The following is a 15,751-nucleotide window of genomic DNA, read 5'->3' as shown; positions in this document are numbered from 1 at the left end:
ACTTTTTATTCATTCATAAAGAACATGTTCATAATTGGGAATAAAATGACCAAGGGAATCTCAACTTTTTAAACATTGTAACAGATGAGAGTAAAGCAAAGCTTGCAAATGCAATATGAGTGCAAACAAAGATATTTAAAGATTCTTCCTTTAAAAAATAAATAAACTACAATATTCCATAAGTTTCATATGATTTTTTTCTTCTTACAAATCTTTTTACTGCATCAACAAAGTCTTGCTAGCACGGTAAATACAATGAGTTAAAAGTGAACAAGTTAAAACAACATTTCTACAATGTTAAAGTATGTGCATGTGTATAGCTCTGAGGTAAGTCTTTCTAACTTGTTGGAGCAGGACCAAATTACACCCCGTTCCCTTCTATAGAGGGCACTGCTTTGGGACCAGAGCCCTCAGGTTAGTGCCCTCTATAGGGAACAGGGTGACATCTCCATCATTCCTTTCTTGGCTCCCTCTCTTCCTCCAGGACTCTGCTACCGCTTCAAGCCTTTCTGTGCCTGCTTCAATAGCGTGTCAAAGTCCAGCTCCTCCTCCTCACTTTTCACTGGAGTGGGGTCCTCCTCTTCCCGATTAGAATCTGGTGAAACAAACCAGTTCAGTTACCAACATGCTATGATTTCAACCTGTTTACCCTGCAATTACATCTGCGACCCTGTGCATGTGACTTAATAAACTCATGTCATCCATTTCCCAAAAGGGGAAAGCCTTCGTCCGAGAGGCCGATACACATTCTTAATAAACATAGGGTGCCATTGTGTGGCAGGTAGCCTAGTGGTTAGGAACGTTGGTCCAGTAACCGAAAGGTTGTTGGATCAAATCCCCGAGCTGACAAGGTAAAATCTGTCATTCTGCCACTGAGCAAGGCAGTTAACCCACTGTTCCCCAGGCGCCGAATACACGGGATGTTGATTATGGCATCCACCCGCACCTCTCTGATTCAGAGGGGTTGGGTTAAATGTGGAAGACACCTTTCAGTTGAACAACTGAGTAGGTATCTCCCTTTCCCATTTGGGACCCTTAAAGGTTCTCACCTAGGTCGGCGTACGTAGATTTGCAGAACTGACGCCTGCCCCCGAAGCAGAGGTCAAAGGGCAGCTCGTCAGGTCTCCTCAGCTTGTAGCCGTTCTCGATGGCTGAGAACGCATCTTTCATGTTGTAGAACGTCACAAAGCCGTAGTGGTCGCTATGGAAACAGAACACAGGTTAAGAAATTGTTATTTCCTAACCACTTGACATGGACAAAGGTAAGTTACCTGGTGAAATAAGTGTTCAATAAATAAAATGAAGTATGATTATATCTAAGGGGGCCGAAAGAGTGACAGAGGTGAAGGGGGACACAGAGAGAGAGAAGAGAGAGAGAAGAGAGAGAGAAGAGAGAAGAGAGAAGAGAGAGAGAGAGAGAGAGAGAGAGAGAGAGAGAGAGAGAGAGAGAGAGAGAGAGAGAGAGAGAGAGAGGAGGTGAGGGGGACAGAGAGAGAAGTGAGGGGGACAGAGAGAGAAGTGATGGGGACAGAGAGGGAGAGGTGAGGGGGATAGAGAGAGAGAGAGAGAGAGAGAAGTGAGGGGACCGAGAGAGAAAGAGAGAGGTGATGGGGACAGAGAGGGAGAGGTGAGGGGGACAGAGAGGGAGAGGTGAGGGGCGAGAAGGGGAAAGAGGACAGAGAAAGTCTAGAGAAGAAAGAGTTTAAAGACACTGATGCTAATGATTTTTGTCCATCTCTTTTGATGCAGAGAAAGAAAAGACTCACCCCCTGTCTCTAAAGTGCAGGGTGCATTCCTCCACCTCTCCAAACAGAGAGAAGCGTTCTCTCAGCTCCGCGTGCATCATGGTCCTCTGGATGCGGCCCACGTACACCACCCTGCGCTCGTCCTGGCCACACAAAACAACGCACCAAGGGTTGTCACTATCACAAGCCCTGCAGATTTCTACAAATGATCTTCTTAAAATCAGATTTTAAACCCAAACATGAAAGCTGAGATCTGCGAAAGGGGAAACGGTGCCGCAGGTCTCTCCCAGGCGCATCTGTATTGGTTTTGTTTTAGAGGAGATGAGCCTCCAGCAATGTAATTCAAATACATTGTAGTACATGCTGTTATATCACACATGCAATGATGTCAGAGGGAATGAAAGTGCTTGTTGTCTGAAACATCTGTGTTATTGTATTGTATTCCTGACCTAAATTGAAGACCAAAAAGCTCATTTTGGTTTCCAGAAATGTTTATGATATAGCCAATCTTCAATTTGCAGCTTGGCCATCTGGTGGGAACCGAAGAGGACAGTTGGCGACAATTTGGTCTCCAAATTAATCAGGAAGTAATGTCACGTTTACATTTAACATCTTAAAAAGTATTAAAAAATATATTTCTAAAATGTTAACAGCAAAAACACAAGGTGTACCACGGTTTGTAATGTACTACTCAGTACTCACTATGGCTTTTAGTTTTTGATTCCTCATCTCTTGTTGTCTCTTTCGTTTCCTGGGGTCCCTGTTGGAGCTGAAGGTTGGGGGAGGGGAGACAGCGAGGTGAGATGGACTACGGAAGACCAGTGTGGCTTTTGTATTATTAACTATCATTCAGAACTCCTTTAATAATACACACCCCTAAAAACTTTTACAAAATACTTTTAAAAAGTATTAATGCCATCAGTGACCTGCAGCAGTCCTTCCACCTCTGGGCCCTGCTGTGGCCCAGTGTGGAGGGGGATCTGGACCTAGATCTGGAACCAGACTGAGTCCAGGACTTTGATGTGGACCGAGCGCGGTTCCAGGACTGTGGGTAGGGGAGCCGGTACCGGCAGGGAACCGGGGAACGGGAGACGGAGCTGGAGCAAGAGGACGAGGAGCTGCTTTCAGAACGCCTGGGACAGAACCTGGTGGGGGAGGAGAGGGAGAGGGATGGGGAGGAGAGGGATGGGGAGGAGAGGGAGAGGGATGGGGAGGAGAGGGAGAGGGATGGGGAGGAGAGGGAGAGGGATGGGGAGGAGAGGGAGAGGGATGGGGAGGAGAGGGAGGAGGGAGGAGAGGGAGGAGGGATGGGGAGGAGAGGGAGGAGGGATGGGGAGGAGAGGAGAGGGATGGGGGAGGAGAGGGATTGGAGAAAGAGGAAGGAGAGGATGTGGGTTGAAGCAAGAAAATACATTTTGGTAAAACGTTGTGTGTAAACTTAATGACTAAAACCAGATGTAAAGTATGTAGAAGATGTAATGGAGATATTTCTTTTGAAGGTCATCTTTTAGAACTAACAATCACCAAAATAAAAAGTAGACAGCCAGGGAGAAGTTAAAATCTCATGTCATTGATTGGTGGCTTATAACGTTGGCAAAATGTGTAAAACTGCAAAAAAAAATCTTTAAAAACTGATCTTTTTTTTCTGTCAGCCTCATGGCAAAATGTGTAGAATTGGAAGAAATTAGGTTTAAAACAGCAATAGAAAGTACCGTACCATTGGCCACACCCACTACCATGCCCCCCCTCCCCAACTTCAATTCAAGAGCAATAACAGTCACCACACCCACTAACATGCCCCCCCTCCCCAACTTCAATTCAAGAGCAATAACAGTCACCACACCCACTAACATGCCCCCCCTCCCCAACTTCAATTCAAGAGCAATAACAGTCACCACACCCACTACCATGCCCCCCCTCCCCAACTTCAATTCAAGAGCAATAACAGTCACCACACCCACTAACATGCCCCCCCTCCCCAACTTCAATTCAAGAGCAATAACAGTCACCACACCCACTACCATGCCCCCCCCCCCCCCCCAACTTCAATTCAAGAGCAATAACAGTCACCACACCCACTACCATGCCCCCCCCAACTTCAATTCAAGAGCAATAACAGTCACCACACCCACTAACATGCCCCCCTCCTCAAATTCAATTCAAGAGCAATAACAGTCACCACACCCACTAACATGCCCCCCCTCCCCAACTTCAATTCAAGAGCAATAAGTCACCACACCCACTAACATGCCCCCCCTCCTCAACTTCAATTCAAAAGCAATAACAGTCACCACACCCACTAACATGCCCCCCCTCCCCAACTTCAATTCAAGAGCAATAACAGTCACCACACCCACTAACATGCCCCCCCTCCTCAACTTCAATTCAAGAGCAATAACAGTCACCACACCCACTAACATGCCCCCCCTCCACAACTTCAATTCAAGAGCAATAACAGTCACCACACCCACTACCATGCCCTCCCTCCCCAACTTCAATTCAAGAGCAATAACAGTCACCACACCCACTAACATGCCCCCCCTCCCCAACTTCAATTCAAGAGCAATAACAGTCACCACACCCACTACCATGCCCCCCCCCCAACTTCAATTCAAGAGCAATAACAGTCACCACACCCACTACCATGCCCCCCCCCCCCCCCCAACTTCAATTCAAGAGCAATAACAGTCACCACACCCACTAACATGCCCCCCATCCCCAACTTCAATTCAAGAGCAATAACAGTCACCACACCCACTAACATGCCCCCCCTCCTCAACTTCAATTCAAGAGCAATAACAGTCACCACACCCACTAACATGCCCCCTCCCCAACTTCAATTCAAGAGCAATAACAGTCACCACACCCACTACCATGCCCCCCCTCCCCAACTTCAATTCAAGAGCAATAACAGTCACCACACCCACTACCATGCCCTCCCTCCCCAACTTCAATTCAAGAGCAATAACAGTCACCACACCCACTACCATGCCCCCCCTCCCCAACTTCAATTCAAGAGCAATAACAGTCACCACACCCACTAACATGCCCCCCCTCCTCAACTTCAATTCAAGAGCAATAACAGTCACCACACCCACTACCATGCCCTCCCTCCCCAACTTCAATTCAAGAGCAATAACAGTCACCACACAGGATCTGAACCTACCTCTTTCGGGGTGGAGAGCGAGACCTGGATGGAGAGGAGGAGGAGGATGAGGAAGATGATGATGAAGAAGGGGACCTAGAGCTAGAGTCCGAGCATGAAGACCTTGTCCGATAGCGCCGGGACGACCTCCTACCTCTGGCAGGGGGACTGGGTGAAGGAGGGGAAGGGATGCAGGGGCTGGTTCTCTTTTCCTGTGTCTCCCCTGCAGTAATGGCGTCCGTCCTAGAGGGGGAGCTCTCTGTAGATGGCGGAGCAGAGTCTGAGGGAAGTTCTGTCTCTGGAACAGTCCTGGAGTCCATTGGCTGCTGCTGGCGCAAATGTTTCCCAGAGTTCTGCGTGCCAGGCACTGAGGAGGGGTTGGGGATTGGTTGGTGGTCGGGGAGTATCGTTTGTTTTTTGCTGCATAGCATAGTAGTATTACTCCCTGGTTGATCCTGAGATAGACAGTAGTCGTGGTCCGAGGAGACAGATACTGGTGTCTGGAACTCAGGGGGGTTGACAGGGGGCTTTGGGTGGAGGGGGTGGGCCTTTTTGGGTGTTAGAGGACGGGGGTCGATGATTTGGATGGCCTTGGGAGGGAGAGGTTTGGGGGTTGCCGGTTGCTTCCTCTGAGGTGCGACAGGGGTAAGCGGTTTCCAGCGCGGCTGTGCAGGGGCCTGTTCCTGAGTGCTGAGAACATTCTGGATGCTGAGAGGTTCCTGAGTATCGCAACGTTCCAGAGTTCTGAGGGGTTCCGGAGTTCTGAGGGGTTCCGGAGTTCTGAGGGGTCCCGGAGTTCTGAGGGGTTCCGGAGTTCTGAGGGGTCCCGGAGTTCTGAGGGGTTCGAGTGTGTTGACAAGTTCTGGAAAGCCAGCGGGTTCTGGAAGACAGAGTTTTTCTTGGGTGCTGAGGAGATAGGCACCCAGCAGTGTCAGCATCCCTGGAAAGAAAGCAACAAACCAGATGATAAACTGAAGTTCTGTTCTCAAGCATGAGGATAACCACAGCAAAGTCCTCTGAGCAACTGTGTGGACTAAACTAGAAATGAAGTCGAAGAACTAGTTCATCCAAAATGGCGCCCTATTCCCTTTATAGTGCACTAGTTTTGACCAGTGCCCATATTTGGCTCTGGTCAAAAGTAGTGCACTAAGGAGGTAATAGGGTGCAAGTCTCCAGGCGGAGTCTTTCTGCATAATAGAAAGGACCTTCCTTTAACTCACCTTCAGTGTTACTGCTCAGCTCTTCACCTCCAACAGGGCTCCTATCTGGACTGCCTTCAGGTTCACTCTCAGTCTCCTCTTTGGCTGTGGGAAGAGACACAGCCATGAGGGAGGCAAGATCAGGGGTTGAATCTTACAGTAGGAGTGCTGATTTAGGATCTGTTGTGCCTTTTTCCAGCACCATGTTTAAGATGACAGGGACAGGGGTAGCTGGGATGTATGCATCAACCAAATCAATACATCTGAATGCAAATCCCACAATGGATGGGACGTAGTATAGCTGGAAGAAGAACAGGAGAGAGTTAACAAAACCCCACTGATCCCTCACTTCACCTTGTGTCTCCTCAAACCGCTCCAGAAGGCTGGTCAGATCTGTGGCTTCGATTCCTGCAACGTGACCAAGAGAAATCAGTTTCTGAATGCAGGGACGGTAGCAGGTCATCAAGGTGAACGTTCTGCTGGTCTAGTGTTCTACGCTGCTTCCTCCAGAACACATACACCCCTGCTATTTCAGCAACTCTCTTTTTCCTCTCCATCTTTCCTATCTGAAAAATATGACTGGGACTGCCCCACTCCTTACAAAACAAATACAAAACTATAAACACGTTCTGAAAAGCAGTCGTAAATCTAGTACATGTTTAAAGCTTTGATTCCTTCAGCTGAACATGGAGACAACAATCTCTTTCTGAATGAGGCTTAGAAAGAATGACACAGGATATCAAAGTCATCACAAATGATACATTTTTGTTCATTTCACACCAGCTCTAACTAAATCACAAATCATCCACTTTTATCTCTAGCTTAATTAGCTTTATCTGAAGAAATACATACTCAGGGTGTAGTTTCCCCTAGGTACAGTTCTAGATTCAGATTCCACTCCCCCAATCCTAACCTTAACCTGTAATAAGTCAAATGATAAACTGACCCAAAATCAGAGTCAACTTCACCCTACACCAAAATATATTGTTTATGTGTGTGTTATGGCTCATCTGGCTTACCTGTGCTGCAGGTGGGGGTCTGTATGCAGGTGCTACTCTCTGGAGATGTGGACAGTTGGACATGGGGGAGGTTCCCAAGGGCTACCCGCTTTGCCCTCTCCATCTCTGGGTAAGGAGCAACAACAGCATGGGTGGGTGGATGGACTGAGGGTCTGGAGGACGAACTTGCCATTACTGGTGCACTTGGGGAAAACTTGGACCCTTCTGGTACGGTCTCGACCCCTTTCCTTGGACTGAGAGAGCGAAGCTGATCCCCTTGTTTCGTGGTCTCTGCAGTGTTTTGGGTGTGAAGTGCTTTCCGTAATGGTTGTTTGGTGGAGAACCTCCGCTGGATCTCAAGGAGGAGACTGGTGCTCTTCAGGCTTGGATCCCGGTTGCAGAACACCATTTTGGGCTTGGGCGCCGGAGACTCCTGGGTGGTGGACAGAGGTAGAGATTGTTCCTGCTTCTCCTGGTTGGTCCCATGGCTCCTATCAAATCCATCCAAAGATGGACGGGTTCCTGGTAGTGGGACCAGGACAGGGTTTGGGGGGTCGCTACTGACAGCAACAGCACTCTTTTCTGGGCCCGTCCTGTTCTGGCCCAGACCCGCCACTGAGTTGGAGTTCAGGTTGGGACTTGGTAAGGGACTAGCAGGAGAGATGGTCTCAGTCCAAATACGCTTTAATACACCAACATAATTAGCAGATTTAGCTTCCATTGAGTTGCGTTTGGGCTTTAAAGCTGAGCTGGCAGGAGAAGTCTTAGTCCCACTTCTTACAGGCTTTGATCCATTGATGCCAATGCCTTTACCAGGTTTACTGGGACAAGCAGGAGAGACAATCTTTGTCCTAGTCTTAGATATAGGCTTGAATCCACTGACATCATCCCCTGTTTTACTTCCTATGTAATGATGTGTGGTCGTCGGTCCCCAAACTTTATATTTAGGTCCTTGCAAATAGGGTATAGGAGGCAACTCCTTGGGGGTTTCAGGTAGAGAGGGCCATTTGGTGGTGTAATTCTCAGGTTTCACCACCAGGGGTAGTCTTTTCTGCTGGCGCAGCAGGCGGTACTGCTGAAGACTGAGGGCCGGTCTTGGCTTGGACTCGCCTTGCTGTGGTGGAGGCTCCGACGACGACGACGACTTATCTCCGGTCCTTTCAGGCAAGTCAGTTACAACCGGATGTTGGTTGTCCTTTGAAGATTCTGCTGAAGACTCTGGAGAGGATGTTGTGAGGGAAAAGGTTGTTGTTTTGGTGTTGAAGTCAAAAATGGGGATTTGACTGGTGAGCTCGCTCAAGTCCGGGAGCACGTTTAAGTCAAGTGTGTCTGTTTCTGGTAGCTCGTAGGATGTCACCAGGACGGGTCCGAAGCTCACTCTTTTTTTGTTCTTGGTCTTCTGGCCTTCTTGGGACACGTCCCACTTCACAAGTAGACTTTTTAGTTGCTTCACTTCTTCACCTTTACTTCCCTGTTCTCCACCCCCCTCTTTCTCATCCTTCATCCCTCCTCCCGAGGGACACTCGTCATCTGATCCGTCCACATCAATTTCCTCGTCGCTCTCTTCCGAACCAGGCTTCGTATACCTCCACACCTCGCCCTCCAGGGGTACTCTCTGGTCCGCGCTCCGTTCCCCCAGGGAGGAGGCCTCCTGCCTGGATGTGCCGACCCAGTCCTTCCCCTCCTCATCCAGGCACACCCTCAGGCAGTAGGGGTGCATGAGTTTCACCAGGTCCACCAGGGACACTGTAGAGGAGTAGCCATGGTCCTTCTCTACAGAGTTCAGCGCTCTGACTTCTGATTGGTCAAGGGAAAGTTTTCTCGAGTCCTGATTGGTCAGATTGAAGCCCCGAGGCGGACTGTGAATGTGGACCTTGCCGCCCTCGTCCTCCTCTCCATCGCTCCTCTGTATGGATGTGGAAGAGCCCTGGGCTCTGGGAGTTAGCCTAGCCCTCCTGGGTCTGTCAGTAATGACTGTCTCAACCTGGAAGGAAGAATGACGTCAAGACTGTTACTCCAGCAGAGCCAGCTATCGTGCTCGCTATTTCTCTATTTTTAATAAAGATATCATTCTCTGTATTATTTTTCATGACAAACTCAATCCCACAGTCTAGTACACTAATATTTTTCATGACAAACTCAATCCCACAGTCTAGTACACTAATATTTTTCGTATATGATTTCCAAACTATGACACAACCCAATCCCATACAAATGTATGTCAAATTCATTATGATAGACATTTTATTTAGTACATTAAAACGAATGTAAATCTTTAACCGTTTTTCTTATTTGAAATCAAACAAGTTACTCCAGCGCAGGGCTCTTCCTATGGTACTCATAACTTGAATATGGCTCGAGAGGAATATTTATCTTGCATATAAATAGATAATTCTACAATGGGGTTGTCAGATTTTTCTATTCGTAACTTGTTTCGTTTGCAGAGGAAAAGTAAATGTTGACTGTTCCAGCATCTTCAAAGTGCCCCTCGACAGAAATATTTTCTTTGCGTGACGGTGCATGCGTGTGGGCGCAGCTCACCTCGGACTGCCACGCAGATTAAATATCAGCCCGCGCAGAGAAGCACGAGACTGAACCTCACTCGACTGTCTAGTTTTCCCCGTTAGTTAACACTATCAACTGTGGGAATTGGGATCGAAACAACGCAATGTTAGCCACTTTCAATGCAACATACCGAAACAAAACGAACTACGCAAGACTTAGTAAACAAAACGAACTACGCAAGACTTAGTATGCAAAACGAACTGTGCAAGAGATTTTCTTGTATGCAGAACGCATCGGAGTAGGATTCTATTGCATTGACAAGCACCACTACACAGACCAGTGCACCATAACCAATCAGAGCTGCAGTAGGCCTATATGAAAATAGCCTTTGCCATATATGGATCATTTATGGCCACTGGACAGTATGCCCTTGTTTTGAGATCAAAGCGAGAGCTGCATGTAGGCGCCTGTGCACATCTGTTCATATCCTTTGCTAGTTAGTGAGTTATTAGCCCAGTTATAGATCATTTGTACTTAACAATGGGGGGAGTGGTTGCTTCCTACAAGAGCACAAAGCGTTTGTACTTAACAATGGGGGGAGTGGTTGCTTCCTACAAGAGCACAAAGCGTTTGTACTTAACAATGGGGGGAGTGGTTGCTTCCTACAAGAGCACAAAGCGTTTGTACTTAGCAATGGGGGGAGTGGTTGCTTCCTACAAGAGCACAAAGCGTTTGTACTTAACAATGGGGGGAGTGGTTGCTTCCTACAAGAGCACAAAGCGTTTGTACTTAACAATGGGGGGAGTGGTTGCTTCCTACAAGAGCACAAAGCGTTTGTACTTAACAATGGGGGGAGTGGTTGCTTCCTACAAGAGCACAAAGGGTTTGTACTTAACAATGGGGGGAGTGGTTGCTTCCTACAAGAGCACAAAGCGTGTGCATTTCTAGACATCTTTGAAATGCCAGTCAGGTAAAGAGCATTTGCATGTCTTAAAGGGGCAGTGTTGTATTTTGAGACAGGCTTGAATAAGCTAAGTAGCCAATAGGCAGAGGGTAGCATAATTTGTCTGATTCTCTGTAATAACGGTATGGAAATAATTGTGCATTTTATTTTGTTTTATTTTGTTTTTATTGGTTTCTTGCATCAAACAACATTTTTCAGTCACCTCCTTGTATGAAGGACAAGTGGATAAACAGGTTCATGTCAAGCCCTGCATGTTTCCCCCCCCAAAGTCTCATGGAATGTACGCCTATATTGAACACCACACATTGGCTGCTACTGCAGGCTGAATGATAGAACAGCTATTTCCATGTTAAAACGTTATGGGAGGCATTTGTCTCCCTTGTTTCTGATGGTAGGCTACTCTGGTAGGCCTACATGATGATCAAATAGCCACAGTAGCCTACTAACTAACTTAAAGCTGGTACAGGCTCAGTGGTCACAGTAAACGCGCGCCGGAAGTTCCACAGAATTTCACAATGTTCAAGTTTGCAGTCAGCAGACCTGAAATCTGCTCAGTGACGTAAAAAAGCGAAGCGCCACAGCTAAATGACTGTTCTGCAACAGAAACAGTTTACTCCAAATGGAAAACGTTTTGCAATAAAATCGAGTTTCTATTGGACAAATTCAAGTAGGACCCTCCCCGTTTCATTATGTTTGCTTCTTAAACATTAAACGGTTTCCGTTGCAAGGTGTAATAAATACACCCCAGGTTAGTTACAAATAGGGTTGGAGTGAAAACCTACAGGAGGGTTGCTTCCAGGAACAGGGTTGGAGTGAAAACCTACAGGAGGATAGCTTCCAGGAACAGGGTTGGAGTGAAAACCTACAGGAGGGTTGCTTCCAGGAACAGGGTTGGAGTGAAAACCTACAGGAGGATAGCTTCCAGGAACATGGTTCGAGAGCACTCTTCTAGTGGTTCTTTTATCATTGAAATGACCTCTGTAAACCTAGATTAACGGGTGGGATTACCAGTAGTAGTACGGCTAATCTTAATCTGACACACACACACTTCCATAAAACAGAAAGGGATGAGGTTTCTACCTTTCCAATAGAGGAAGAGGGGGATGAAGATGAAGAGGGGGTCTTTATGGAACGAAAGAGTGCTTCTTTATCAGGTGGAGACCGTGTGAAACTCAGCAGCCGCCTCAACTGGAGAAACACACCAAACAGGAGAAATACAGTAATTACAAAACAACAATCACTTCCTCCCACAGACACCATTTTCACCATGACTTCCAGATAAAACCAAAATAAAAGCAGTACCCCTGATTGTCATCAAATCAACAACACCTGGGACTGTATTCACACAGCGTCTCAGAGTAGGACTGCTGGTTACTCTGAATCACACACACAGACCCACACTTGGTTTTACCCACCGGTGAGTTGTCCCGTAGCCTCTGGTCAGAGAAGAGCCCAGTGTCAGGCAGGGTGTCAAAGGGAGACAGGGTCTCATCGTCAACACTGTCCAGTATCTCTGTTAGAGCTGTCAACAACGTGGACTCACTCTCCTCATCCAGTCTGCTCCTAGTCTGAAAAACAAATGTCATTCATTTCTGAAATAAATTGAATTAATTAAAAATAATACAACTGGCATCTCTCATTTCTGTTTCTAATTGGACAAGTTACTGTAAACCCGTACTTTTTCTGCACACGACTCCAAATGGACACAATGCAGGGGACCCCACTTGGAAACATGATATTCCTTAGTTAACGCTGCGTGTTGATATTTACTCAGTTTTAGGTCCCGCAGGCTGTCCCAACTCATAATAACGACATGAAAGAGCTATTCTAATAGTGTAAAAGGCCCTTAGTTGACACTAAAAGGTTCTACTCTAGACCCATTTGAAGATTCTAAAAAATCAGAATTTGTTTGATAAGATGTAGAACCTGTCTCGGATGGGAACAGGGTCTACATCAGGGGCGTATTCATTACGGAAACCGTTTAAGACCCAAACGGTAGCAAAGAACAAAGTTAGAGTTTCTATTGGACAAATTCAGGTAGTTCCCTCCCCGTTTCGTTTGCCTTCTTTTAAGAAACGTTTTACGACAGAATCAGCGTAATGAATACACCCCAGTATATCTGAATGTTGGCCAACATTGTGTCCTGATACTGACCTCTGCAGCTACGGCGGAGTCTTCAAACATAGCCAGGATGGAAGGGTCCAGGCAGGAGTGAGTGTCCATTTCCAGATCACTGACTTCCCCTTTACCCAGGACAGCCTGTAACAAGCAACAAGATCAGAAAGGGAGAACAAGTTCAATCACGAGTCAGGCAAATAGGCTGCCCAAATATTGGAAAAAGATCTGATCTGATTGGTCAAAAGAGCAAGCAAAAATATCTGAATTGGGCCTCCTGTGTAAACGCAGCCTACAGAAACAGTTGCTCGATCATAAGTCTTTTTGTGATTCCCCGCATCCCATCTCCTCGTCTCTTTCCCAACCGTATTGGAGGAGAAGGTCCAAAGGTCCCTCCCTTCTGACGTTCTTCTTTAATGTATTTACAGAAAGTGGCAAAGAGGAAGGATGGGGGGAATTAAGGAAAGATTGAGAAAGTTAACACATTTCTACTAAGACACTTGAGCAACATAACTCAAAGGGCAGTCTGAATACGATAAAACAAGCTGCTAGTCATTAGTGTTTGTTGAGGCTGCGTTTGTATGCTTCCTCCCATCAGAATGAGTGTGTGTGCATGTTTTCAGACTGTTGAGGAGCCCTGTGGCGGAGGAGGGAAATGTTCAGACAGTCATTCCCACACTTCAGTTTAATTTATCCAACGAGGTGTAAAAACAGCAGCACAAAGTGTCTCGCATCATAAGGACATGCGTTGTCTTGTCATAAAAAGTGAGTTAGCCCATAGCACACTAGTCCGCACTCTCACTCCTTGACAACAACAGGCCCCTCCCTGGGTGTGGTGGTGGTTGTTGCTGGGACACTGTCTGTCTATAATATGATTATGGGCCTACGTCCCTACACCCTATTCCCAAATGCAGTGCACTACTTATGACCAGGGCTTATAGATCCAAATGGATCTTGAGAAATGTGATAGTCACAAGCTGCATCCCATATGGCATCCTATTACATATGAAGTGCAGTGCACTACTTTTGACCAAGGCCCATTCTCTGGTCAAAAGTAGTGCACTATAGGGAGTAGGGTGCCATTTGGGAGAGTTTCCAGTCAGTGTTCTTTTCTCAGTGTCACCCAACCAATAAGTGTGTGGGAGATGAGATCCGACAGCGAACAGTAACAATGGGAGCGTTGTAAAATGTTCAGACTGGGGAAAACAGAAAAGCGTCGCGTAACGTTATTTTTTATTTAGCCTTTATTTATTATTGAGCCCGTTCCAAATGGCACCCTATTCCTTATATAGTACACTACTTTGGACCAGAGCCCATTGGGTCCCTATGTACTAATCCCTCATTACCTCTCAGGAAATATAAATTATTTTAATTGAGCGGGGATAGTACAGTAGTATAAAGACGTGGACAGCGTTGAAATAGGCCATTGTAGGCTACTAGGTGCCTGACACTCACTCCTATTAACGTCAATGTTAGGCCTATACAATCACACTAGCTACAACTCTGTTTATCATGAACGTTTCCCACAAGAGTAGAGCGGCTATAGCTAGTTCAGCAAAACAAGACCCTGGGTGTGAGACCAGTGTTGACAGGTGTTAATGATATATGGAGAATATTTACTGAAATGGGTGGTACGCAAAGGCAATTGAAATACAATGATATAAAAACTAGTAAAATAAGGGTGCATTGTAGCGGAATTAGATGTACCTCTGTATGAGCCCATGGTTGACATAGGTAACAGTTACATTACAAAAGTAACGTGTCCCTGTCTGAATATATATGGGACAGTGAGTGTGTACGTTCCACTACTTTGCTAAATATGCATATCGGCAGCCACGTGAATGCAGAATAAACTCAATCGAATCTTATCATTTGCTTTTGATTGACGCCAAACGACAATTCATTGTTGCCAGCTTCCGCATACCCAACACGACCAGTCTTTAGGTGTCCAGCAACTATAAACGTTAGCAGCAGACAGAACATCGCCTTTTCCGAGTAGAGAAGAAACTTGGCTGACTCCTTACATAATTATAGTACATTAAATTTACTGTCACTGCAACTTAGACAGGTATTACTTTGCAGAAAGCCAATGAAATTGTTTTATGCCGAACTAAATCGTGAAATAATGGAGACATTATAGTTGAATACTTGTGTCACCAGCAGTTATTTTCCCATGCCACCATGCGACTCGCAGCTAACGTTAGCTACTACTAGCCGTTCACATCCACGTGTAGGCACCGCGTGCTGGTTTGCCTTTTTCAAACACGAAAAATAGTCAAAGCCAAGTGGTACAAGTAACTTTTATTTGGCCACATGTATGCAGAAAAATTCTGTATTAAAGCCGTACCTCATTGAATGTGTTTGTGGTCAGAAAGTCCGTGTTGCCGGTGATTATAAGCTGATCTTTTCCACGCCACTGCGCCGCCATTTTACAGATCCTCACATGGCTTCGTTCAGCTATAGCTAGTAGCGTTGCCATTGGTCAGCGCACCGACACGTGGTCGCCAGCACACGGAAGTTACCGGTAAACGCAGATCTGGGATCAATGTATCTTGCTCAAATCATAACCAAGTACTGTTTTGCAAGTAAGAGCAAAACTGACCGGAAATCAGATCGTCATCCGATTCGCTTTGGCCTCTGCAGAAAGCCCCAAATTAAATATCTTTGATATGTCAAATCTTAATCATGTCAAAGTCAACGCAAACGAAGAACAGATTTTATACCTGTCAAATAAATGTTTTCTAGTTTTATGTCCAACCCAACTGCAACGCCAGAGTGGCAGTTTGAAGTTTGACTCAAATACAAAAAAATAATGTATATAGTTGAGTCAAATCTGATATTTTTCCTGTAGTCTGCACAGACAAAAAGCACATGGAATCAGATATTTCAAGCCACATTTTGAAATCACATAAATCTGATTCCTGGCCATGTGACTTGTTTGAAAGGTCAAATGCCCTTAAGTGGTTTCTAGACTGTGATTTAGCATATATTGTTGCTTGCTAGCTACTCACTTGACAGTTTGACAAGAACATCTGGTAGCTCACAAGTTTGTTCATTGTTTGAACGCTTGAATGTGAAAG

The 15,751-nt window shown here is 46.1% G+C and overlaps 1 protein-coding gene across 1 annotated transcript; it reads right to left on the bottom strand.

Annotated features, from left to right (window-relative positions):
• Window positions 1-15,099, bottom strand: LOC120041445 (peroxisome proliferator-activated receptor gamma coactivator-related protein 1-like). Its single transcript, XM_038986408.1, has 13 exons — window positions 15,019-15,099; window positions 12,711-12,815; window positions 11,972-12,124; window positions 11,637-11,744; window positions 7,109-9,071; window positions 6,444-6,497; window positions 6,111-6,194; window positions 4,912-5,830; window positions 2,672-2,890; window positions 2,448-2,514; window positions 1,767-1,888; window positions 1,050-1,201; window positions 1-595 (listed from the first exon to the last, which is right to left on the bottom strand). Exons 1-13 carry the CDS (start codon window positions 15,097-15,099, stop codon window positions 492-494), a joined length of 4,131 nt encoding a protein of 1,376 aa, XP_038842336.1. The 3' UTR covers window positions 1-491.
• Window positions 15,100-15,751: the final 652 nt, after the last annotated feature.

Source organism: Salvelinus namaycush, unplaced genomic scaffold (genome assembly GCF_016432855.1).
Source record: "Salvelinus namaycush isolate Seneca unplaced genomic scaffold, SaNama_1.0 Scaffold467, whole genome shotgun sequence".
NCBI classification, from domain to species: domain Eukaryota; kingdom Metazoa; phylum Chordata; class Actinopteri; order Salmoniformes; family Salmonidae; genus Salvelinus; species Salvelinus namaycush.
This window is presented reverse-complemented; position numbering and strand designations above follow the sequence as displayed.

Bases quoted from the DNA above. Each gene is read 5' to 3' on its own strand.
- LOC120041445 (XM_038986408.1), bottom strand. From the start codon at position 15,099: ATGGCGGCGCAGTGGCGTGGAAAAGATCAGCTTATAATCACCGGCAAC. The intron at 12,125-12,710 runs GTCAGTATCAGG...TTTGTTTTTCAG, and splicing joins ACTCCGCCGTAGCTGCAGAG to ACTAGGAGCAGACTGGATGA. The intron at 6,498-7,108 runs GTAAGCCAGATG...GTCACGTTGCAG, and splicing joins GACCCCCACCTGCAGCACAG to GAATCGAAGCCACAGATCTG.